General features: G+C 52.3%; 2 protein-coding genes across 3 annotated transcripts in view; both read left to right on the top strand.

Annotated features, from left to right (window-relative positions):
- Positions 1-50: 50 nt before the first annotated feature.
- On the top strand, positions 51-6524 carry CETP (cholesteryl ester transfer protein; the record flags this gene model as incomplete). Its single annotated transcript, XM_082606642.1, is given in 12 exon segments — positions 51-100; positions 288-349; positions 392-424; positions 566-724; positions 1412-1518; positions 3696-4045; positions 4047-4107; positions 4273-4404; positions 4407-4441; positions 5348-5417; positions 5621-5712; positions 6450-6524. Coding segments are annotated over 12 exon segments (1191 nt in total). The 3' UTR covers positions 6490-6524.
- Positions 6525-6542: 18 nt separating this feature from the next.
- NLRC5 (NLR family CARD domain containing 5) overlaps positions 6543-25695 on the top strand; it is a 113057-nt gene continuing 93904 nt past the window's right edge. The window contains exon 1 of one of the 2 annotated variants that reach the window (XM_082607421.1): positions 6543-6589. The gene's annotated coding sequence lies outside the window, so the exon portion shown is untranslated. Of the gene's footprint in view, positions 6590-23948; positions 23964-25695 lie in introns of those variants that run through there. The other variant, XM_082607422.1, reaches the window with a different exon arrangement.

Raw genomic sequence — 25695 nt, 5'->3', positions numbered from 1 at the left:
GATACCAGTGTTATATTTTAAAACTTAATTGATTAATATTTTAAAATGGAATGGCACAAGAGCTCATCCATGGTGAACCATGCTATGTGTCCTGTGACTGGTACTGAAGAGAATTCAGAATGGGAGGGGGTGGCAAGGACAAGGTACGTACTCCAGGAAGGTGGCCACAGAGACTGAGACCGTGGCACCAGGAGCCATGATCATTGTCAGCCTGGCTCCTGTTACCATCTTAGGACGTGGGGTTAAGTTCAGTGTGGCAGAACGCCATTCTCTCGGTGTGTCCCCAGGCCTCCTGCCCCGCTGGACCTAGGCTTCCCAGACCTCCGGAGCTGCAACTGTGAGGTGCCAGGTGAGTGCCAGCACGTCCCTCCGTGTGTTTGCCTGTCGGTAGAGCTCCCGGCGGTGCGGGAGGGGGACACTGACGGTGAGTGCGCTGCTCGGGCCTGGGTGCGGCAGGCGTTCACTCAGAGTTGTTCCCTTCCTACCTCTCAATCCTCTGGAAGCCAAGGACATGGGAACCTAGATGGCAGGAGTGGTCCCGACACCCCCAAAATTCTGATTCCAGCCTACTGTAATCGCAAAGAGACCTTGAAGGGTGCCAGCATGGGGCCGAGGGGGTACTCCAAGATAGCCCCTGGCCTCATTCTGCCCCAGAGACAGGCTGTCGGTGATGGAGCGGGTTTGGGAAGCGCCAAGGAGGGCAAAAGCTCTGGGGAGGCAGCGGGTCAGTGGGGGCAAAGGAAGAGCCCAAGGTGGGGAGGCCCCTCCCTGACTGCTGTGTGGCCTCACGTAGTTCGCTTCCTGTCTCTGGGCCTCAGCCTCTGGCACAGTTCAATAAGGGAGGCTAAGGGCAATGATCTCTAAACCAGAATACCGAAGTGTTAGGCACGTACCCCTGGAGGGCGTGCAAGAGGTTGCTGCGCGGTACACAGATGCAGCATTAAGTACCCTGGTACCAAATTCCAGCGAGGGAAACCCCACAAAGCTGTCTCCCTTTTTGAACTGAGTTTTGATTTACATGCAACAGCATGCCTCAAACTGAGGGTCATTGTCAAGCGAGAGTATCTGGCAACAATGAAATGTCTTCATTTTATTGTCATTATATGTTAGCCTCTTTCTATTTATGGCAAAAGAGATAAGGTTTATTTTTGCATACATTTGTTTAAGTAAAAAAAAGAATAAATTTTGTTTTAAGTATTAAGCAATTATCCAGATACATAGGAGAGGGCAAACATGGTGCCAGGTGGTAGAGGGGAGACAAGCAGAAGGTGGGAATCCTGGCTGGAAACCTCGCTCTGAACCTGAGAGAAGGCCAGAGGGGCAGTGAATTAGGCAAGACCCTCTGCCCCGGAAGTGCCTCCTGTCCCATGGGAGCTGTGCAGACATGAGCTCTGCATGGGCCCGCCCACAGCTGCCTCCCTCCTGCCCCCAGCCCTGCTGGCCAGTGACCGCGCCTGCCCCAAAGGCATTTTGTACCAGGCGTTGTGTACCGACTTACCAAGCCTGCCCTCCTGGGGTGTAAGTACAACCACCACTGCTCTGTGCGTGCATCTGTCTGTCTACCCATTTGTCTGTCGGTCCAGGGCTCCTTTGGGGGGCACCCACTGAGAAGGAGACTCCCTGGCCAGAAGCCAGCTCTGATGCAGGGGCTGCCACACTGTAGCCCAGAGAGAGGACAGCCCTGGGCTGAGTGGAGCAATCCTCACTCTCTCCTGTCCTCACCTTCAAGTCAAGCTCTTTGGTGAGAAGGTCCCCGAGGGGCTGCAAACAGCCTGATGTGGGAGTTTGTGTTTGCCTGGGACCCAGGATCATTCTGGGGCTCGAGTTAAGTTTCAGAGCAGAGCCAGGTTGAGGGTCAGGTTAGAAGGTGAAGGTTAGGAGGTCCGTGTGTATTTGGTGTTGGGGATCCTTCCATGGCTGGAGTCAGGGGTTAGCATGAGCCCAGGATGGGGAGGCTCTGTCACTCACTCACTGCTGTGTGACCTTGGTCAGCTCCCCTACCTTCTCTGGGCCCTAGCCTCTTAAGGGCATAGGGAGGCTAAACGCAATGGTCTCTAAAACGGAGGATGTCAAAGTTTGAGTCCCAGGACTACACACTCAGTTTGTATTTGGGGGAGGGGGTGTCGCGGCACAGTCTCGGTGACGCTGGGCTTAGTGTGTGGCTGGGTTCAGAGGCTGCCATTTGACTAGGATCATGGGGTTCCTGTGTGTTGGGATCCAGAGGCTAGGGTATGACTGGGATCTCTGGCCAGGGTCAGGGGTCAGAGCTCTCTCTCTATGTGCCCTGAGCATAGCCATCTAACTTATGCCAGAGTGAGGCCAAGTCCAACCCCTCATCCCAAAGAGGCTGAGCCACAGCTGAGGCCAGGGGACAGGGCACTGGTCCTGAACCTGCAGCCCCTCACCACTGCCCTCCCTTCTCATGAGCCAGGAGACCACCAAGGTGATCCAGACAGCCTCCAGCGATATCAAGGGCAAAGGGCCATGGTGATCCTTGGCCAAGTCAAGTAAGGTCTGCACAAGTGAGTCAGGCCTGGGGTGTGAACAGTTGGGGATTGGTGGGGAGTAGCCTGAAACTTGCCCCCAGCCCCCAGAGAGGAAGTGCAGCCAGGAGAACTCAGACCCCCCCACCTGACTTGACACCAGGGCCAGAAGCCTGGTATTGCACAACCTGCCCCCACCATGCTGCTTCAACCCACTCACCATCCCCCAGTGCCCCTGTGGGGATTTATTGGAAGGTATCAGTCTCTCCAACAGCCCCAGTAAGATTCGGGCCTTAGAGGGAGGGTAGAGGGAGGCAGGGTAGTAAGATCTCTTGGCAAACTGAGTCTCCTGACTTTACCTGGGCTGAGGCTGTGCTATAGGCCAGGCACCTTTACAAACAATACCTCATTTTACCTTCAGCACATCCCTCTACTGGCCCTGCTTACTGAACAAGGAAACAGGAGCTCAGAGAGGCTAAGCAGCTTGGAGGTCACACAGCGAGGCTAGCAGCGGCGAGCTCAGGTTCCAACCCAGGTCTAAGCACTAGGCTGGGCCCCTGGAACACGACACATCCACCTTCTGGGCCCCTCAGGCTGCAAGGGAACAAGTTCTGTGTCTGTATATCTGTGTGAGTCCTCAGGGATGGGGAAGACACTGTTCAGGGACCTAATCTTTGTCCTAAAACCTCATCTTCCCCAACCCCCCCCCCGCCCCCCCACCCCAAAGACAAGCTCAATAAAGGTGGACTCTGATTTGCACAGGTAACCAACCTGGTGCTGGAGTCGGTGTAAACATTTTACTACCACTAGGGGGCGCTGGCGATGCTGAATGCCACCGTTACCTCTTGGGAGGAAAGCACCTGCCGCCAGCAGCTGGAGTGGGGGCGTCCCAGGTCTAGTGGGGCCTCCAACGGGGCTGCCCCAGCCCCGCACTCTCTGTGTAACATTAGGCTTCAGTTTCCCTTCTGTAAAATGAGGATAAAGCCATCTTAGACCTACATCACAAGAGGTCAGAGATGGCAAAGTTGCCTGGAGAAGTTAAAAGAGATATTACCCTGAATAAATCATCAACAATTCAATAAGATCAACTTCCATAGAATAAACTTCCATAGAATAAATTTCATTAATATATAACTTATCCAAAGTAAACATGGGTGGAGTAGAGATTAAATGTGATTGACCATGACTGATATTAGGTGAAGCTGGACTCAGCTCCAGGAGGATAGGACAGGGCTTTGCCCACTGCATCCCTGGGCAGCGCAGGATGACAAGAAGTGGAGATGTGACAAAAACACGCCCTTGCCTCTTCCCAGGCCCCCGACACCCTTCCTTATTTCCCTTTGTTCTCCCAGTGTCCAGATCAGCCACCTGTCCGTCACCAGCAGCCAGGTAGAGTTGGTGGAAGACAAGTCCACCAATGTCTCCATTCAGAATGCGCCTGTGATCTTCAAGGGGACCCTGGGGCGCCTGGAGATAAGCATTCCTGTTCAGCTGACATGCCTCTCCCTGGCCCTCTCTGGGCTGAGGGCGGAAAGAGGGTCTTGGGCCGTGGCCTCCTTGCAGGTTGAGGGTTGATCAGTCTGTCGACTTTGAAATCGACTCTACTGACCTTCAGATCAACACACACAGCTGAATATGTGTCCTACTCCCTCTGGGGAGGCAGGGAGGCTGGACTCCAGGAATCCGCCTCAGCAGAGAGGGAAGGCTAGGCAGACCGAGGATTCTGAGGCTGCCAAAGACGGTCCAGCCTGGGAAGTTTGCTGGCTGGGGGAGCCCAAAGCTAGCCTAGCTCCTGGCTGGCCTGGGCAGCACATGGGTTCTGCCTGGAGGCCGAGGCTGCCCTGATGTGGTGTCAGGGGACTCTGCAGCCTGTGATTCTGGCAGTGTGTGGACCAATGCCCCTGAATGCTACCTATCTTTCCACACAGGCTGCTCCTGCATCTCCAAGGGGAGTGCAAGTAAGTACGCTACCTCTGTGGCCCCCATTTCTACTTGTGCCCCTTCCTGTTAGCATGAGCCCCAGGAGTATGGAAGGGTGGTGTGTCCACTGCCCCTCCGAGGGTCAACCCCAGACCATGCCTGTGGCAGCCAAACCTGGGGGATCAATCTTTTCAGTGGGGTCATTACCTACCTCTCCCCATCAACACCCCCTTAAAGGCTGGAAAAAAATAATCGCTAACAGTTACTGAGAACTTGCTATGAGCCAAGCACTGTTCCAAGCTATTTGCATGGATTAGTTAATTACATCCTCACAACCCAACCCTGGAAGGTAGATTGTGTTATTAACCCCATTCTTACATATGGGCAAACTGAGGCACAGAGAGCTTAGGAAGGAAAGAAAAACTCACATCTGCTGGCATCCCAGGCATCACACAAGTTCGCAGCTACAATTCCTAGCCAAGCTAAGTAACTGGCTGAGGACACACAGCTTGCCACTAGGGGGTGGGGGCAGGATTTGAACCCAGCAGCCCCCCTGACTCTGGAACCTGAGATCCTGAGTACTCTACTCAGATCTTTCTCTTGGCCAACCCTCTGTCAAGCTGCTGTGAGCAGCCCTGATTCAGGCCCCTCTCTGCCCGTGGAGCAGATGGACACATGTGTGAATCTGGATTCAGGCATATCCATGTGTGTGAGTGTAACAGGTATGAACATCATGGGCAATGGGGCCTCCCGAGGGACTCTGGGCTGGTTAACACTCAGGTCTGAGGCTCCTTCTGAGGCTCAGTGTTCTTAGCTGTGAAATGGGGTTATAGCTGGGTTATAGGAGGATTCCAAGGCTGGCAGAGCCCTGAGCAGTGCCTGGCACACAGTAGGCGCTCAATGGATGCACAGGACTGGATCACCGCAGCACTTGCTCCCTTCAGGCCCAGGTGGACCAAGCAGCTGTTCACAGACTTCATCTCCTTCACGCTGAAGCTGGTCCTAAAGGGACAGGTGAGTGGGGCTCGCCTACCCCTCTGGCCCGACCACTCGTTGTGGGGAGCAGTCCAGGGTTATGCCCCAAGGTTGGGTCCTCCTCCCCCCATTGCCTTTCCCTGAGAAACAGCCACCACTTCCCAGTGTGGTCAGTCCCCTGTGCCTGTTCCCAGCACTGCCACCCCCACGTGGCCCTGCCCCTCTTCTGGTCTCCTTTCCAGCCTGGTGAGCCACCTGCCCGGTCCGCCCCAGATCTGCGAAGAGATCTGCATCATCTCCAACATCATAGCCAACTTAGTCCAGACAAGGGCTGGTGAGTGTGCTTTGGTCTGCATGCCTTGGAAGGCAGTGGTTGGAACCAGGAGGCCACCTTTGGTCACTATGCAACCTTGGGACAGTCATTGCCCCTATCTGGGTCTCACAGCCCCTGTGTGGCTCTACTGTTTGGTGATTAGTTATGGTCAGGCTATGGCAAGTCACTTCCCCTCAGGGCTGCAGCCTGTCAGGCTGTGACCTTGGGCAAGTCACGTAACCTCTCTGAACCTCAGTTTTCTCATCTGCAAGATGGGGGTGATAATAGCAACTACCCCATACGGCGGTTGTGAGAATTGAGTGGGAAAAAATGTATATAAAATGCTTAAGATGGGCCTCCCTGGTGGCGCAGTGGTTGAGAGTCCGCCTGCCGATGCAGGGGATACGGGTTCGTGCCCCGGTCTGGGAGGATCCCATATGCCGCGGAGCGGCTGGGCCCGTGAGCCATGGCCGCTGAGCCTGCGCGTCCGGAGCCTGTGCTCCGCAACGGGAGAGGCCACAACAGTGAGAGGCCCGCGTACAGCAAAAAAAAAAAAAAATGCTTAAGATGGTACCCGGCCCAGTTGGTCCCTATTATTACTACTGCTATTACTAGCCTGGTACCCCCAGCATGAGCATACTGTCAAGTACTTCTCAAGCAGCAATAAACAACGGGTGAAAGCTAAGAGGAAGAAAGTGGTTTGGAGGTCTAAGACTCCCCTGCCCTTCCCTGAGTCTCTTCCCTCCCTTCCCATACAGCCTTGGGCTAAGGGGGAACTCCCACAAGGCTGTGCAGTGAAGAAAAAACTACTCAGGACTCAGTTTTCTCATCTGTCCAATGGGGACATCACTGAGCCTTTGAGAGGGACCCAGGACAAGAGGAGAAGGTGATCTGAGAGGTAGGAAGCACTGTCCTGTCCTAGTCCTAACACGAATACAAGCCAATGTTTGCGGAACGTGCTACCGACCAAATACTTGACTTAGATTAACTGTGGAATGCTCACAATCACCCAGCAAGGAAGGTAGTGCTAACACCCCATTTTATGGATGGAGAAACTGAAATTTAGGGAGTCAAGGGGAACCCCCCCTTCCCCGAGCTGGGAAGCAGAAGAGCAGAATGTGAGCCTGGGCCATCTAAACATTCCAAGTCCCTGTTCTTCCTACGTCATAACTGCTCCCACTGTGGTTGGCCAGCAGAGGGGGAGGTGGCCAGGCTGAGGGATGCGCCCGGCTCTTTGGACCCTGGCACGTAGTAGGTACTCAGTGAACAGAGGCAATAAAGGACAGTGAAACCTCACTGGGTAGACCCTCTGGGCTCCTGTGGGGGCCTTAGGAGGGGAGACCCATGGTGGCACCAGGTCCGGGGCAGTGTGGACTGGCAGTGTAGGGGTGGAGGAGGGGGTGGAGTGAGCATAATTCCGTCTTCCTGCATGCTATATCCTTCCCCCGACCCCACTCCCATCACTGCCCAAACCTGGAACGGGAACCTTGCTTGTCTCTCTGGGAACACCACGCCAGGGGCTGTGCCATCAGAGTGCATGTAGGCAAAGCTAATGCGAGGGTGAGACCAGCCTCCCTGGACAGGCCCAAGCAGCTGCCAGAGCACAGACAGGGCCAGGGGGCCAGGGGGCCTCACCAAGGGCACGGCTCTTGATGCAGTACTACTACACTCCCCCGCCACCCTCCAGCCCTCGTGCTGGTTCTGCACCAGGAGTTGGAAACTACCTCCCGAGGGCCAAGTTCGTCCTGCTGTCTGCTTTTATAAATAAAGTTTTATTGGCTCATGGCCACGCCCACTCATGTAGATGCTCTTGCCCGTGACTGCTTTTGCCCTGCAGTAGCAAAGTGGAGTCATTGCACAGAGACTGCATGGCTCACAAAGCCTGAGATATTTACTATGTGGCCCTTTACAGATAAAGTTTGCCAACTCCTGGTCTGGCCTGTTGAACTCCATGACGCAGACCAGAGCTGGGGGTGGAGGTGATCTCCAGGTTTCTCTTGGGAGAAGATTAGGAGGAAAATCAGAGTAGCTCATGTTACTGGGCGCTCACCCACTTTTACCCGATTGTTCCATTAAATACATAGCTCTGAGGTGGATGCTCTCATTGGAGACGACACCGAGGATGCTGGGGGTGAGGCTCGGTCCCTGCCCACGGATCACCCAGCAGTAGAGGGCTGGGATTACAGCCCACATCTCCGACTCAGAGTCCCACACTCTGAACCACTCTTCTAGAAGGGCTCCTGCAGGGCAGGGCCACCCAGACAGACAGAAGTTGAGAAGAGAGAGAATGACAAAGTGCACCCTGTGCACCCCAGGACCCATTTTACAGATGGGAGCCCTGAGGCTGGAGGCTGGGGGCACCTGTGAGTGTTGGGCAGGGCCAGGAGGAGCAGGTGACTCAGGGCAGGTGCCCCATCCTGAGGCCCCACCCTGATCTCTCCCTCCCCACAGCCGACATCCCTTCGGATGGAGACGTCGGGTGGACGTTTCCCTGACAGGATTGCCTGTCATCAAAACCACCCACCTAGGGTCCCATCACGAGGTGGCAGTGGTGGGAGGGCAGCCTCCATGCCCTCTCCAGAATCTGTTATTTGTAGACTTTTTAAAGATGGCCATTCTGACTGGTGTGAGGTGGTACCTCATTGCAGTTTTGATTTGCATTTCTCTAATAATTAGCGATGTTGAGCATATTTCCATGTGTCTATGGGCCATCTGTTTGTCTTCTCTGGAGAAATGTCTGTTTAGGTCTTTGCAGCTCAGAATCTTAAGCTTGCCCTTGACTTGCTCTTCTCATCATCCCCATTACTGAGTCCCTATTATGTCCTCAGTATTTCTGGAGCCTGTCCACTTTTCTCTGTTTCCATCTCCACCTGGGCCAGGCTACCATTATCACTTGTGGGGACCCATCTACAGCCTCCTGCATCCTGACATCTCCTGAATCTGTTCCCCACAGTAGCCTCCAGAAGCAAAGCTGATTGTTCACTTGTCTGCTTAAAACTCATCAAGAATAAAAGTCTTAGGATAAAAGCAAAATTCTCTGACATGGGCTCCAGGGTCATGTATTTTCTGGCCCCTGTTTACCTCTCAATCTAGTTGTTTTGGACTCAGCATAAGCATTCAGTTTAAGGGATGGTGTCTTTCGTCAGCTTTGGAAATTTCTCAGCCACTCTCTCTCCAATTATTGTCTCTCCTCTATTTTTTCTATTCTTTTTTTTTTTTTTTTTTTTTTTTTGCGGTACGCGGGCCTCTCACTGTTGTGGCCTCTCCCGTTGCGGAGCACAGGCTCCGGACGTGCAGGCTCAGCAGCCATGGCTCACGGGCCCAGCCGCTCCGCAGCATGTGGGATCTTCCCAGACCGGCACACGAACCCGTGTCCCCTGCATCGGCAGGCGGACTCTCAACCACTGCGCCACCAGGGAAGCCCTATTTTTTCTATTCTTAATATCTTGAATTTCCACTAGACGTATGTTGGGCCTTCTCATTCCATTCTATGTCTCTTAGTTGCTGTGTCATAGTTTCCATCTCTTTCTCTCTCTGTGCTAAATTCTGAATCATTTCTTCAATTATCTTTCAATTCACTCATTCTTTTTATAGCTGTGTCTAATCCGTTTACTCATTCACTGAGTTTTTCATTTTAAAATTAATAATTTTCATTTCTAGAAATTCTATTAAGTTCATTTTTTAAAATTGAAGTATAATTGACCTTCAACACTATGTTAGTTCCAGGTGCACAACATAGCGATTCAGTATTTCTATAAATTACAGAATGATCACCATGATAAGTCTAAGTACCATCTATCACCTGAGTTATTACAATATTATTGACTATATTCCCCATGCTGTACATTTCATTCCTGTGACTCATTTATTTTATTTTATTTTTAAAAATTTATTTATTTTTGGCTGTGTTAGGTTTTCGTTGCTGAGTGCAGGTTTTCTCTAGTTGTGTTGAGCGGGGGTTACTCTTCGTTGTGGTGCGCGGGCTTCTCATTGCAGTGGCTTCTCTTGTTTCAGACCACGGGCTCTAGGCACACGAGCTTCAGTAGTTGTGGACCGCGGGCTCAGTAGTTGTAGCCCACAGGCTTAGTTGCTCCGCAGCATGTGGGATCCTCCCAGACCAGGGCTTGAACCCGTGTCCCCTGCATTGGCAGGCGGATTCTTAACCACTGCGCCACCAGGGAAGTCCCCATTTATTTTATAACTGGAAGTTTGTACCTCAGTCTCCCTCACCTATTTCATTCATCCCTCCAGCCCCCTGCCCTCTGGCGACCACCTGTTTGTTCTAGGTATCTACGAGTCTTTCTGTTTTGTTATGTTTGTTCATCTGTTTTGTTTTTTAGATTCCACGTATAAGTGAAATCATACGGTATTCGCCTTTCTCTGTCTGACTTATTTCACTTAGCACAGTACCCTCTGGGTCCATCCATGTTGTTGCACATGGCAAGATTTCATTATTTTTCATGGCTGAGTAATATTTGTTATACCACATCTTCTTTATCCATTCAACTATTGATGAACACTTAGGTTGCTTCCATATCTTGGCTTTTGCAAATAATGCTGCAGTGTGCATGGGGGTGCATATCTTTTTGAATCACTGTTTTTGTTTTCTTTGGAAAGATACCCAGAGGTGGAATTGCTGGATAATATGGTAGTTCTATTTTTAATTTTTGAGGAACCTCCACACTGTCTTCCATAGTGGCTGCATCAATACGCATTCCCACCAACAGTGCACAGGGTTCCCTTTCCTCCACATCTTCTTGAGTTTATTTTCAAGTTTTCCTTTTCAAAATCTATCTTTTGTTTTTTCCCCCTGGAGTCCTATGCTTTCATTATGGCTCTATTTCTTTAATCATTGAAAAATTAGTTCCTTTGTAGTTTCTTCCATGTTCTATTATGTCAGAGCCTTGGGGTGCTTATCCTCTTGTTGGTTGTGTTTGCTAGCTCTCTCTCGTGGTTTCCTTGTACGGCTTGTAATATTTATTTTCTTAGAAGCTCACCTTTAGTGGAATTTGGTTTTTCTGTGGACAGACTCTGCTCCCTGAATCACCCACATTTCCTTAGAGAATAAGTTTGCACTTATTACTGCCAGGGACCCCAAAGGTTACATCATCCATTCCTTCCTGGCTTTGTAGGTCCATTTCTCAGTTCAGGAGGTCCTGCACCATGCTGGCAGTATAAATACATACATATTTCAGAGCTGCACATCTGAATTATGCTGAACCCGAGCTGCAGGCTTGGGTTCTCAAGTTATACCCTCCCAGACCCACCTTGACGTTTCTGGTGGCTTCCTTTGGTGGGTGAAGTCATTTGGTCTCCTTTTCACTGAGAGGAGGTATTTCCATCCCCCCTCCTCTCACTTCTCTCCCTCTGACAGTGTTAAAACCCCATTTTGTTTTATTTTATTTATTTATTTTTTTGCGGTACGCGGGCCTCTCACTGCGGTGGCCTCTCCCGCTGCGGAGCACAGGCTCCGGACGCGCAGGCCCAGCGGCCATGGCCCACGGGCCCAGCCGCTCCGCGGCATCTGGGATCCTCCCGGACCGGGGCACAAACCCACATCCCCTGCATCGGCAGGCGGACTCTCAAACACTGCGCCACCAGGGAAGCCCCAGAAACCCCATTTTAGTGTGGTCTGAACTCACATCCAGTGCCTGTCTCTCTGGGCCACCTTACTTACGGTTTTAGCTCTCATTTCCCTCTTCATCTTTAGTGTCTGGGATTGTCCCTTTCTTTTGTATGAGCTCAGCTGTGTATTAAATAAAACTTTTTGTTGCAAGGTACCTATTGGTTCAATTTTTTGATGGGGAGAGGTCTCCCTGAGCCCAGCCCAACAGTCTGCAAATCGGAGGTCCTTTCCTCCTGCCCAGGCCACCTCGGGCCGTACTTCCCAGCCCCTGGCTGCCTGTGCATTCTGTGCATTGACCATGTTCCCCACCCACCACAGGGCTTTTGCACATGCTGTGCCCCCTTGCCCAGAGGCGTCCCCTCTTCCTTGCCCCATCTGATTACTCCTTATCCTCAGAAAGGGTCTCCCCATTCCCTAACTAGGTGAGATTTGCTCTCCAGGGCTCTCAAACCACAGCCCGGTGCATCCATCCTTTAAAACGCTCCTCAGGTGCCATTTTGCATTTAGTTCTGGGATTATCTGATAAACGTTGAGCCTCCTGAAGGTAGAGACCAGGTCTATTGAGCTCTGCACTGTCCCCCATATCCTCACCCAGGGCTGAAGCATAGTCAGCATTTCATGAATATTGTTACACAAAAGCAATGGCAGCTTCTTTTGGAGGGTGACCATGCGCAGGTCCTTCTGCAAGTTCTTTACGTTGATTCTCTCATTTAATCCTTGCAACAACCCTCGGAGGTAGGTACTATTATTATCCCCATTTTATAGTTGAAGAAAGTGAGGCACAGAAGGCCTTTCCACACACTAAGAGGTGGGCAGGGCAAGGGATTACTTCACTATCACACAGGTGAGAAAACCAAGGGCCAGAGAGGGCAAGAGTGATGCCCAGGTCACTGGCAAATTAGTGATGGGGTGGCCTGGGCCCCAGCTACTGCCCTAGCTGCTTCCTTTTTTTCTCAGCCCTGGGAAACCCGAGTCAGCTTTGTCCCTTGTGTCTCCAGAGGCAGTGGCCACAGCTGTTCTGATGGGCCCCCATCCTAGCCATGGGACCCCCTCTGTGTCTCCCACTGCTTTCCCATAGCTTCCCCGCCAGCCAGACCCAGGTAACTGTCTACAGCCTCAAGATGTCCAAGCTCTACTGTCAGAACAAGGGTATCATGGTTCTTCAGTGATGGTGTCATTCCCCTCCCTACGCCCAGGCAGGCAACTTTTTGTGGCTTACACTTTTTTTTTTTTTGGCTGCACCAGCAGCATGTGGGATCTTAGTTCCCCAACCCGGGATCAAACCCACGCCCCCTGCATTGGAAGCACGGATTCTTAAGCACTGGACCACCAGGGAAGTCCCTGAGGCTTACACTTGAAGAGGTGAAGTGGGTACAGACCGAGGAAGGCAGGGAGATGGGGAGGCCGGTAGTTGGCAACCCCTCCACAGATGGACCTCTGAAACCTCCAAGTTCTTCTCACTGCTTCTGCTGTGATTGGTTGTTTCTAAAACATGGCTGTCCTCCTGATCATCAAAATCACACGATACAAGTTATGAATGGGGTACACGTGGGAGTTTTGACAGTTTTAGTAATATCTTATTTCTTAACCTGGGTGGTGGGACCTGGGTGTTTGTAACATAGGTCCCCAAACCACTGTCCATCTCCATTAGGGCCACATGACTTTCCAAATCCAGAATTTTGTGCATTTTAGAAGGTAGTGCAGGTACATGCACACTGGATGTATTGCAGGGCACCTGCATGGGATCTGGGGTGGCACCCCACAATCAAGTCCACTGATATTTCTCTGCATATGAATTTTCACATAAAGCAAGATAAGTACTATAAACAGCCTGCCATCCAAATGGCCAGGTTTGCTGACAGACTTAAGAAAAAAACTTGTAGTCTTCAGAGCGTGTTTGATTTTGTCATTGTAGGTAAGGAATTGATGATCAGTACTACTCCTAATGCCCCTCTGCATGTCTTCAATATTTCTTCATACATGAAAACGGCAGACAAAAGTAATGTAGGCACAGAGTGGAAAACAGAGAAAAGTATAAAGAAAAAAACCCACCACGGTCATTCACAACCATGGCTCATTTGTTGTAACTTAAGAGATTAATGTTGGTATATTGCTATTAACCAAACTCCAGGCTTTGTTTGAATTTCACCAGTTTTTCCACTGATATACTTTTTCTGTCCCAGGATCCAATCCAGGTTAGCACATTGCATTTAGGTTGGTTTTTTTTAATCTTTTAAAATTTTCTATTATTTACTTTTTTTAAAATCTAGGAATCTGAAAAGTTTAGAGTACTCTTAACACCCAGCTGTAAACTCCATCTCCCAGAAGATCCCATTTCATTTCCCCTCCCCTGACTTTTCTCAGAGTCCCCTCTTGTTTCTGGCTCCTGAGGACTTCCCTTCTTGCTTTTGAGTCTGACTGTGGACATACATGCTTTTTAGGAATCTGTTAACCAAGACTTCTATGTGCTGGAGTGCTTCCAGAAGGCAGTTTGAACTGGCTCTTAAGGGGCAGGGAGAGTGCCAAGCGCAGGTGTCCTGCCTGGGGAACAGCAGTGACAGGACCAGGGGGAGGAAGGAAGCCCAGCGTGGCTGCGGGAAGGGTTGTTTGGGGGTAAAGGAGTTGCAGGTCAGGCCAGGAGTTAGGTTGAGATCATGTCAAGGAGACTTAAAGGCCAGAAGGAAGCATTAGAAGCTCCAGAAGGCTTTGGGATGGGGTGTGGGAGGAGATGCCTTGGTTGGCGCTGGTGCGGGATCGCTGGATTGGGGAGGCGTCAAACTGAGCCTCTGCTAAAATGGTAGAGAGCGGCATGGCCCTCAAGGGTCAGCTGGACGCACCCCTTCACTGTACAAAGGGAGTTCCAGAGGCTGAGAACTAGAAGGACGTTTGTTCAAGGTCACATGTCACATTCATATCAGAGTCAACAGTTTCTGTGGCCCCGGCATTTTTATGTATGGATGGATGTATTTTCAACAATATCTGTTGAGTTCTTACTCTGAGCCAGGCCCATATGGTTCATGACTTTGTGAAGCTTATAGTCTAGGGGACATAGGCAGAGATAGATAATAGCTAGCCAAACAAAAGACTATATAACCACTAATTGTGCCCGGAGCTATGAAGAAAAAAGGGGTGGGTGGTTGGGTGCTTATACAACTCATAACCCCAAATCAAGAGGCTATTTGAAAGTTTTCTAGTGCTATGGGTCTCAGACTTTGGCCTGTATCAGAATCACCTGCAGGGGTTAAAACACAGATTCCTGGGCTCATTCTCAGAGTTTCTGGTTTGGTGAGCCTGGGGTAGGGCCTGAGAGTCTGCATTTCTAACAAGCTCTCTCCCAGGTGGTAAAGCTAATGCTCCTGGTTGAGGATCCATACTTGGTCTCTGGAATGTAAAAATGCAGCTAAATCCAACTGCCAGCAGATGAAGTGTCACCTTGCTTTGCTGATGGTTTCATTCTGGAGGTGGAGGAAGTGAGCCATTCGGGAAAGTCCTGGTGCCGGTTCAAACCAGGAAGAAGCTGTTGAGAATGTGGATGAGTGAGAATCCAGGAGAGGATGTGCCACATAATCCCCAAGCGGCAGGTCCTGGGGAGCTCCCTTTTGTTTGTAGAATATCAATGCTAGGCTGACCCCAAGAGTCCCCAGGGTCCACCTCTCCCCACACCTCTCCCATCGCTCAGCATAGAGAGTTGAGGGTCCTGGGCTTGGGGGTTGCTCTCTGCTCTGAGGAGGGCCCCTGCTCACAGGGAACCTGGTTTCTCTCCCCAGGATACCACCTGTGGGCTGCAGTCTGCAGGCCTGTGAGCCTTGTAGTTGCCCAGCCTCAAGACCATCGCGGATCTTGGACAGGGGATCTTAAGCAAAAATTCCTGGAGCGACACCTCACCGGTTAATGCCGGATGGGGCGGGGGTGGGGTGGGGAGAAGGAGGCTACCATTCATAGGGTAATTGACATCAGGTGGGGTCATCATTACCAGGGAAACCAGCAGCTGGGGCGTGTCCCTCACGGGCCCTCAGGTTAAGGACTATCAGGTGGGCAGTTGTTTCCTTTTAATAAACTAGCAGGTGGAGCCACTCTGGCCTAAGGATTAAAACAAGCACTAGCTGGGCGGGGGGCAAACGTGAGTTAACGTGAGTGGGGTGGAGGTGAAGCGGGGACCGGTCGAGCGCGGGATGTACAAAGAACAAGAGAACTTCTCGAGTGGGCTGACCACACACCATCACTACCATCCAGGCCTCCTGCTCCAGGAAAGAGATCTTAAGCCTCTTGGATTCCCAGTATGTCTGCAGAGAGGGGGTGAGTGGTTGACTCAGCAAATCCCTCCCTTGTCCCTCTGATGTCAGGCACAGGATATTGGTGGGGAAATATGGCTCCTTCCCTCCAGGACTTAGGACCTGACTTCTGGGGGGAGAAGACTCCTACCTAGAGTCTTAATTCAGAGGAAGAGGCACCGTGAAGGATGGAGGGAGGGCATGGCCGGAGGAAGGGCCCGAGCAAAGGCCTGGTGGCTGGGATGGCAAATCTCATGAGAGAGCTCAAAAGGGCTCTCTATGGAGGGCCCTAAATATAGACGGAAGCACTTGAAATAATTCCTAGAGTTTCTTTTCTGGGGGATTGGGAGCACAATGGAGGGCCAAATTCTCATCTTTTTGACTTCAGGATTAAACTGACTTTTTCCACATTGACCAAGGTAGGTGGTCTTGGGTGCACCTGGAGAAATAAGCGCCACAGTGGGACTTCCCAGGCGGGCCAGTGGTCAAGGCTCCGTACTTCCACTGTAGGGGGCAAGGGTTCTCAGGGAGCTAAGCTCTCGCATTCCTTGAGGTGCGGACAAAAAAAGCCCCATGTACCTCATGTCTTAAAGAAAGCGGGGGGCTTCCCTAGTGGCGCAGTGGTTGAGAGTCCGCCTGCCGATGCAGGGGACACGGGTTCGTGCCCCGGTCCGGGAAGATCCCACATGCCGTGGAGCGGCTGGGCCCATGAGCCATGGCCGCTGAGCCTGCGCGTCCGTAGCCTGTGCTCCGCAACAGGAGAGGCCAAAAAAAAAGTGGACACAGAGTCCTAAAGGAAATCAGGCAACGGGACCAGATGATCCCTCCCTTATCTTGTGACCCTTCTGCCTGTGTGTCTGTTGGGATGATGCTGAGATTGCAGAAATGGAACCCTGGTGGTGTGGATTAAGGGGGTGGGGAGGGCAGGAGAGCACTGGCCAGCTGGCCGCTCCCCGGGCCTTGGTTCCTTGGACGGGATGCAGTCACAGCCCTCCCCAGGGCCTACGAGGGACCACTCAGGAGAGGTACCATTTGGGGGGTGGGGACAGGAAGAGAGGGTGGGTTGAGATGTAGTTTTTCATAGGCATATAGATGAATGCCCTGCAGGCTGTGGGGCCGTCTGCCCCATGGGTCACCTCTGTGCCCCAGGGAGTGCTCACAGTGGGCTCGTCATCTGAGGAGCAGTGTTGAGTCTACCCAGAACCTCCTGTGGACAAGGATCACCACAATGGGCACCCCTGAGGTCATATCTCAAAAGTCTGGGCTGGAGGAGGCTTTGGGGACACATGCCTGACAGGGAGGCTCTCATTCATCTTCTAGGCCCTTCCCAGGCGGAGCTGCAAGTGCCCCTGATTCTCCAGTCATCGAAGCTCAGCAGTCCTGGGTCCCCTTCCCTCAAGGTGCCTCCTCCTGTGGGTGGCAATGCACACCCATGACTTGGCCAGAGCGTGGATCCCTGTTCCTGCTTCACTGGAGAATATGGTCTCTGCCACCCCACAGATAGCTCAACCCCCCTTAAGGGCACAGGTCTCCTAATGGCACCTGATGTGGCAGGAAGAGCCCTGGGCTGGGAGGCTCATTCATGCCCGGCCCCAAGCCTCAGTTTCCCTTCCTATAAAATGAGAGAGTTAGACTTGATGATCCCCAAATTCCCTTTCCATGTTGACCTTGTAGGATATTTGTCCACATGAGATGACTCTAATGGTGGAATCTCAGGCTCCATTACTGGGGCGTGCAGGGGGTATTTTGGAGAAGGCCCTGCCCAGAGCTTTCTGTTTCCCCACAGGATACGCTGAGCTGACCCTGCTGTCTTTTTGAATATCTGCCTGTGCGTGTGACTTTGGTAGAGAGAAAGGGAGCAGGAGCTGGCTGGGTTTCTTTTTTTTTTTTAAAGGAGAGGGGTTTATTTATTTATTTATTTATTTATTTATTTATTTATTTTTGGCTGCACTGGGTCTTACTTGCTGCGCGCGGGCTTTCTCTAGTTGCGGCAAGTGGGGGCTACTCTTTTTTTTTTTTTTTTTTTTTTTTGGTACGCAGGCCTCTCACTGTTGTGGCCTCTCCCATTGCGGAGCACAGGCTCCGGACGCGCAGGCTCAGCGGCCATGGCTCACGGGCCCAGCCGCTTCACGGCATGTGGGATCTTCCCGGACCGGGACACGAACCCGTGTCCCCTGCATCGGCAGGCGGACTCCCAACCACTGCGCCCCAGGGAAGCCTGGGGGGCTACTCTTTGTTGTGGTGTGCGGGCTTCTCATTGCGGTGGCTTCTCTTGTTGCAGAGCACGGTCTCTAGGCGCACGGGCTTCAGTAGTTGTAGCACGCGGGCTCAGTAGTTGTGGCGCACAGGCTTACTTGCTCCGCAGCATGTGGGATCTTCCCGGACCAGGGCTCGAACACGTGTCCCCAGCATTGGCAGGCAGATTGTTAACCACTGCACCACCAGGGAAGCCCTGGCTGGGTTTCTTAGCCTCCCCATCAGTCAGCAGAAAGCATCTCTCAGACCATCTCTCTTCCCTCCCCCACAGCACTGGGCCCTCTTCCCCACCCACCCACCAATATCCCATCTCCTGTTCTGACCAGCTTTCTGTATGAGGTGTCACCCATTCTGTGTTCCATGTGGTTCCCTTGCTGGGTAGGAAATATGGGACCATAGGGGCTTCAGATCCGGAGGATGGCAGGGAGGGTAGGGGGCCCTCACAGAGGTCTTGTTTCTGGTAGAAGAGGAGGAGGATGGAGCCTCTAAAAAGCAAATCAGACTTTAACATGGAAGAGTAACCTCTTATGAGCACGAGCCAGACCACCTTATGATGCTCAAAGCGTGTCTTCTTCCCACTCAGGCTAGAATACAAAAGGTTTCTTTCTGCCATCTCAGTCTTGGGAGGTACCAGCCTCCAGGGAGGGCGTGTGAAGAAAATCCCTTGCTGCCACATTGGCCAAATGGAAGGGGGAAAAGCTTAGGAAGACACTGGCATGTGCAAAGTCCCTAGGAGGAACCATGAGAGAGTCAAGAAACTTAAAGGAGGCCGGAGTAGCACAGAGAGCAAAGAGGAGAGGGAGAGAGAGGAGGTCAGGGCCCACATAATCAAGGTGCAGAGGAGGCCTGGCCTTTATTTTGACGGGCAGGAGAGACAGCCAGGAGGCAAGATCTGGGGTGGAGCTTTGCAGAGGGACACCTCTTCAGGTTTGGGAAGACTTGAGGGGAAGGCACCATCTTCTGAACCCGGTTCCTTCCTCCTTGGTCCCCTCTAAATGCTCTCTTGGGTCTGTTTCTCTTCCTCCCTCAGGGTCCAAAGAAAGGGTCTGACCCACTAAGCTGACCAGGAGTGCTCCTGGGGGCTGGAAGGCAGGGCCCCTGGCACAAAGAGTCAGAGTGGTTTCACCAGTCCCCAAGTCCTGAGTCCAACATGGAAATTCCAGCCCTTGGGATGTAAGCCTTCAGGATAGTGACACCAGTTGGGAGATTCACTCCACCCAAGAGAGCACCCCCAAAGGGGTTGGGAAGCCCAGGCCCCCAACTTGATGCCCCAAAGACAGTATCAGGATGACCTGGCAGCCCTGGGCAGCTCCTTCCCCCAAATGAAAACTTTCACCATCACAAGGGGCAGACAGAGAACTTGCTTGGAGTCTTGCCCCTTGTGGACCCCAGCCCAGCTGGGACTCTACAAGGCCCTGGGGCTCATTTCTGCTCCAGAAAGGTGCAGCCCCTCAGCTTCCTTTGCCACTCCAGGTGCAGGAGAGCATCTCAGCCAGGTCTGCACAGGAGGACTTACAGACATGGAACCCCAGAGCTTGCCAGGACAGCACTAACCTGCTGGACCCCTCCGAGCCCTGGCCCTTCCATCCAAGCCCAAAAACTCAGATCTAGGCCTATGACAAAAGACTGGGAAGTCCCCCAGCATGGGTGGGGGCATTTGCTGCTTCCTCCAGGGAGGAAACAAGGGCTGCCCAAGGCCAGGTCCTGTGGAAGCACATCCTGCCACCTGGGCTGCTGACCCAGGACAGGATAGGCCCCTGGTATTCGGGACCAACCTTGGGCAATGGGGAACACAGAGGGAAGGCTTGGCCTTCAAATCTGGGTCCAAATCCCAGTATCCTGAAATACTAATTTGGGGTCCCTCTGTACCTCAGTTTCCTCATCTGTTAAATGGGATGATAATAATACCTTCCACATGGGGTTCTGGTAAGGACTGTGTTAGCCTAGGGGGAGTATCACATGGTGACCAAGAGCAGGGGTTCTGGAGCTGCCCTGCCTGGGTCCAAATCCCAGTATCCTGAAATACTAATTTGGGGTCCCTCTGTACCTCAGTTTCCTCATCTGTTAAATGGGATGATAATAATACCTTCCACGTAGGGTTCTGGTAGGGACTGTGTTAGCCTAGGGGGAGTATCACATGGTGACCAAGAGCAGGGGTTCTGGAGCTGCCCTGCCTGGGTCCAAATCCCAGTATCCTGAAATACTAATTTGGGGTCCCTCTGTACCTCAGTTTCCTCATCTGTTAAATGGGATGATAATAATACCTTCCACGTAGGGTTCTGGTAAGGACTGTGTTAGCCTAGGGGGAGTATCACATGGTGACCAAGAGCAGGGGTTCTGGAGCTGCCCTGCCTGGGTCCAAATCCCAGTATCCTGAAATACTAATTTGGGGTCCCTCTGTACCTCAGTTTCCTCATCTGTTAAATGGGATGATAATAATACCTTCCACGTAGGGTTCTGGTAAGGACTGTGTTAGCCTAGGGGGAGTATCACATGGTGACCAAGAGCAGGGGTTCTGGAGCTGCCCTGCCTGGGTCCAAATCCCAGTATCCTGAAATACTAATTTGGGGTCCCTCTGTACCTCAGTTTCCTCATCTGTTAAATGGGATGATAATAATACCTTCCACATGGGGTTCTGGTAAGGACTGTGTTAGCCTAGGGGAGTATCACATGGTGACCAAGAGCAGGGGTTCTGGAGCTGCCCTGCCTGGGTCCAAATCCCAGTATCCTGAAATACTAATTTGGGGTCCCTCTGTACCTCAGTTTCCTCATCTGTTAAATGGGATGATAATAATACCTTCCACGTAGGGTTCTGGTAAGGACTGTGTTAGCCTAGGGGAGTATCACATGGTGACCAAGAGCAGGGGTTCTGGAGCTGCCCTGCCTGGGTCCAAATCCCAGTATCCTGAAATACTAATTTGGGGTCCCTCTGTACCTCAGTTTCCTCATCTGTTAAATGGGATGATAATAATACCTTCCACGTAGGGTTCTGGTAAGGACTGTGTTAGCCTAGGGGAGTATCACATGGTGACCAAGAGCAGGGGTTCTGGAGCTGCCCTGCCTGGGTCCAAATCCCAGTATCCTGAAATACTAATTTGGGGTCCCTCTGTACCTCAGTTTCCTCATCTGTTAAATGGGATGATAATAATACCTTCCACATGGGGTTCTGGTAAGGACTGTGTTAGCCTAGGGGGAGTATCACATGGTGACCAAGAGCAGGGGTTCTGGAGCTGCCCTGCCTGGGTCCAAATCCCAGTATCCTGAAATACTAATTTGGGGTCCCTCTGTACCTCAGTTTCCTCATCTGTTAAATGGGATGATAATAATACCTTCCACATGGGGTTCTGGTAAGGACTGTGTTAGCCTAGGGGGAGTATCACATGGTGACCAAGAGCAGGGGTTCTGGAGCTGCCCTGCCTGGGTCCAAATCCCAGTATCCTGAAATACTAATTTGGGGTCCCTCTGTACCTCAGTTTCCTCATCTGTTAAATGGGATGATAATAATACCTTCCACATGGGGTTCTGGTAAGGACTGTGTTAGCCTAGGGGAGTATCACATGGTGACCAAGAGCAGGGGTTCTGGAGCTGCCCTGCCTGGGTCCAAATCCCAGTATCCTGAAATACTAATTTGGGGTCCCTCTGTACCTCAGTTTCCTCATCTGTTAAATGGGATGATAATAATACCTTCCACGTAGGGTTCTGGTAAGGACTGTGTTAGCCTAGGGGGAGTATCACATGGTGACCAAGAGCAGGGGTTCTGGCGCTGCCCTGCCTGGGTCCAAATCCCGGCTCCTGCGCTGCTACCTGTGTAATCTCGGCATGTTACCCCCTCTGTCTCTGCTTCACCTGTAAAAATGGAGCTAAAAGGGCCGCCGTGAGGATTAAAGGAGCAAGCCCATGTACCCAGAACACTGTCTGGTATGTCCTAAGTGCTCACAAATGCCGCCTATCGGTTACACTCGACAGAGATGGTACTTGGCACACAGGTGCCCAGTAAATGTGGGCTCCATCCTCTGGTCCCCCTGACTCTCACATCTTGTGTTTCCTACCCCCAAATCCAAATACCCAAGATTCCCTTTGATCTCCCGCCAATAAAATCTTATTAACTTGTTCACACTCAAGTGTAAATGATGGACGGCCATTTAATGTATACCAGAGGAGCATATGCACACCTTCAGCCAAAGGAACAATGTGCTGATGGTAGACTCCAGGCCACAGGCCAGGCTGGGGGTAGGGAGCATTTGGGAAGGTAGCTCTCCCAGAGTCCTTCAGTGATAACCACCTCAGCAGGCCAGGTATCTCCAGGCTGGAAAGGGTATTGGGTTTAAGACCCAACTCTGCTCCTGATTGCTATGTGACTTTCAGCAACTCACCTGACCTGTCTGAATTTCAGCTTCCTCATCTGCCTAATGGGATAACTTGTCTTCTGCCATCCTCAAGGGGCTGTCCAAAATTAAATGCATCTGAAAGTGGTCTGCATTTGTCTCTCAGGATTGTGGTTATTTGTCCACGTGTCCATCTGCTCTTCCCAGCCTGGATAGGGAGTAGGTGTTCAGGCCAATAACACAGCAGGTGTTCAGTGAACATGAGCTGAACTGCAGTGCACATCCTGATCTTAGGGCATAGTCCCTCCCGTGCACCCAGTCACAGCCACGTTCGCATTCTCATCCATTCCCCACTATGCCCCGCAGTGGCCTGGGGAAGCTTGGAATACCCCATTTAGCAGATGAGGAAACTGAGGCCTGGGAAGTCAGGGCATTTACCTGAAGTGGTGGAGCTGGGAATCACCCACAAGCACTTGACTGCAAAATCCGTGCTGTCATGTGATTTCTGGATATCAGAGTTGGTGCCGGAAGGGGAGCAGTTTCCCTTCTCACAGGGACGTGGGACCGGCAGAAGGAGACAGAAATGCAAGGACACCTATTGGCTTCAGGCACAGGCTACATTAGCCTGAACTTTAGGTCATCAGATTCTCGTGACCTCTCTGCGTGGAGGGGTTCTTATCATCCTACAGATGGCAAACTTCAGGCTCAGCGAAGTAAAGGCATTTGGCCAGTAAGTTGAAGAGGACGACTTGAAGCCAGGGGTGTCTGACACTGATGGTTGTGCCTGTGACCATTACCATGCAGTGCCCTCACCCACACTCACACACACCCGGCTGGCTTGAGAGGCAGGGGGATAGAAGAGCTGGGAGTGAAAGCTGCTGCACTGTTGGGATGTCACGGAAAGGTGGGCGGATGACCTTCCTAGAGGGCAGACCTGTCCATGGGGATGGATGTATCCTCTGCAGGACAGGAGCTCCTGTCCCTGGAGGAATGCAAAAAGCCAGGGAGGTTGTAGTCAGCTCTGAAAGGATAGCGGACTAGCGGCCACTCAGGACTGCTGCTGACTCCCGCCTGGGGGAGGCTTCTCACCCTCTTTCTGCTCCTCCTGTCCTCTTTGTCCCACCTCTTCCTCATCTCTGCCTGTGTCCCTTGTGTGACTTGGACAAGTTCCTTCACCTCTCTCCTAAATTCATAGCGTTTAACACCATCCAAAGGGCCAAGGGCTCAGTAAGCGCAATTATGGTCGTTTTTCTTGTCTCCCCTCCCTCCATCCTGGCGAGCGCTGAAGAAAAGGAGGCTGGACCCCCTGGGTTCTAAGTCTCCTCCTGCACAGCGAGCATCTCCTTCCTATCCTGTCCCATTCCTTCTTAGTCTCCAGGGAGGCAGGGAGAGCCGAACTCAGCCCGGGGTCTACTGGCGCGACCCGGGTGTGCCAACCCCTCATCCCTTCGCCTCAGTATCGCATCCACGAAAGGGGCGAGCGCTCCCCGCGTCCCTTGGTGCCGTCTCTGGGTGTCCTCCGCACAGGTGGCTGAGCTCCAAGAGGCGCGGGACGCGGGCCCTGCAGGAGGGCGTGTGCTGCCCCCGCCCATCCCGCGCTCACGCCCGCGCCGGGGCACCGAGAACCCACGTGATTTCCCGGCAGAGGCAGCCGGCTCCCCTCAACCGCCGCCAGGCTGCTCTCCGCGCCTACTTTCAGTTTCGTGCACAGCGCGGCGAAGCCGGGAGCGCAGGCTGCTCTCCGCGCCTACTTTCAGTTTCGTGCACAGCGCGGCGAAGCCGGGAGCGCAGCCGGTGAGTGCCCACCACTTCGCGGGGCAGCGGGACCCGGCTGGGGCGAGCTGCGCAGGGAGGTTCGGGGTGCAGACGCCGCGCGGAGCGGGGAGGAGGGGATGCCAGAGGACTCTGGAGCTGGACGTACCCATGACCAGGTAGCTGACCTGAGGGATGGTCGGGCCGACGGACGGCTGGACTGATGAACGGGTGGGCAGATGGGGCGCCGGTGGCGGGGGAGCGCTCAGCCTGCCACCCTGCAGAGTTTGGGGGATGAGTTTCGAGCTGCAGAGGAAAGCAAGTCTGGGTACCCGGGTTGGCTTTCGGGACGCAGCTGCGTTCCCGCTCCTTCCCATTCCTCCCCACCTTCGCACCGCTCCTGTCACCTCCTGGAGCTTCAACTTTTAATTGTCTTTTAAAGAATTCAGAAGTCCCCGCTGCTCATTGCGTGGGACTTTTTAGCCTAAAAGAGCTTTTTATGATGGACAATTCCAAACATGTGCAAAAGTAGAAGGAATAGGGGCTCCCTGGAGGCGCAGTGGTTAAGAATCCGCCTGCCAATGCAGGGGACACGGGTTGCAGCCCTGGTCGGGGAGGATCCCACATGCGGTGGAGCAACTAAGCCCGTGCGCCACAACTACTGAGCCTGCGCTCTAGAGCCCGTGCTCCGCAACAAGAGAAGCCACCGCAGTGAGAAGCCCACGCACCGCAACGAAGAGTAGCCCCCACTCACCGCAACTAGAGAAAGCCCGCGTGCAGCAACAAACGCAGCCAAAATAAATAAATAAATAAAATAATAAATAAAAGTAGAAGGAATAGAATTAGGTTGAGCTGTACAAATATGTCCGTTTTGATATAACCAAGCTCCACATAACCACCACTTAGGCTTCAACAGTCATCACCCCAGACCAGCCCAGTTTCGTTCCTACCACACTTCATTTTGAAACAAATGGCAAACAGACACACAGCATCTCAACCGAACTCTCCCACAACGTACTAAAATAAGGAGATTTTTAAAAGACATAACCACAATACCATCAGCATAACTTTAAACATTTTAACAGTAATTCCTTAATGTCAAATCTCACAGACTATTCCTGATGAGCGTTTTAACCTCATAAGTAATAGGTGAATACATGGGTGCCCTTTTGTTTACATGGGTGTCGTTTTGCTACTTGCTTTTTGCATTTCCAAGTCATTTTCAGCCATTTTCTCACCCAGGGGGCCAGGACCTGGAGTTTGCTGGGATGGCCATTTGGGGAGGTGCAGGGAGGCCCCCCACCTTCAGCACCGTTTGCATCCATTTTATACGTTGGGGTTCTTATGTTTCCTTTTTAAGAGGTTGCGGGTTCTGCAGGCTTCAAAAGCAGTTTGAAAACCAGCACTTCCAAGCCTCCCAAACCTGGGGATGGCAGGAGGTAGGGTGTACCCGGGGCCAGTACATGGAGCCTCATCCCTCCAAATTGCTTTTCTTTCTAAGAAGCAGTAAGCTCAGAAAACACTAGGCTTGGTCTCTTACCAGAGAACAGAGCGGGGGTAAATCTGATGATTTCATGGTGCATGCAGGCCCCCCATCCAGCGTGCTTTCCTCAAAACTTACCGATAGCGCCGACTGGTCATTGTTTATGCCCACCTGCCTCCCCTCCAAAGCACAGCACCAGGACTTCCCTGGTAGCGCAGTGGTTAAGAATCCACCTGCCAATGCAGGGGACACGGGTTCGATCCCTGGTCCAGGAAGATCCCACATGCCGCG

Source organism: Mesoplodon mirus (assembly GCF_964341445.2).
Source record: "Mesoplodon mirus genome assembly, chromosome: 19".
Lineage (NCBI taxonomy): Eukaryota > Metazoa > Chordata > Mammalia > Artiodactyla > Ziphiidae > Mesoplodon > Mesoplodon mirus.
The sequence above is the reverse complement of the archived record's forward strand: the minus strand, read 5'-3'. Positions and strand labels throughout refer to the sequence as shown.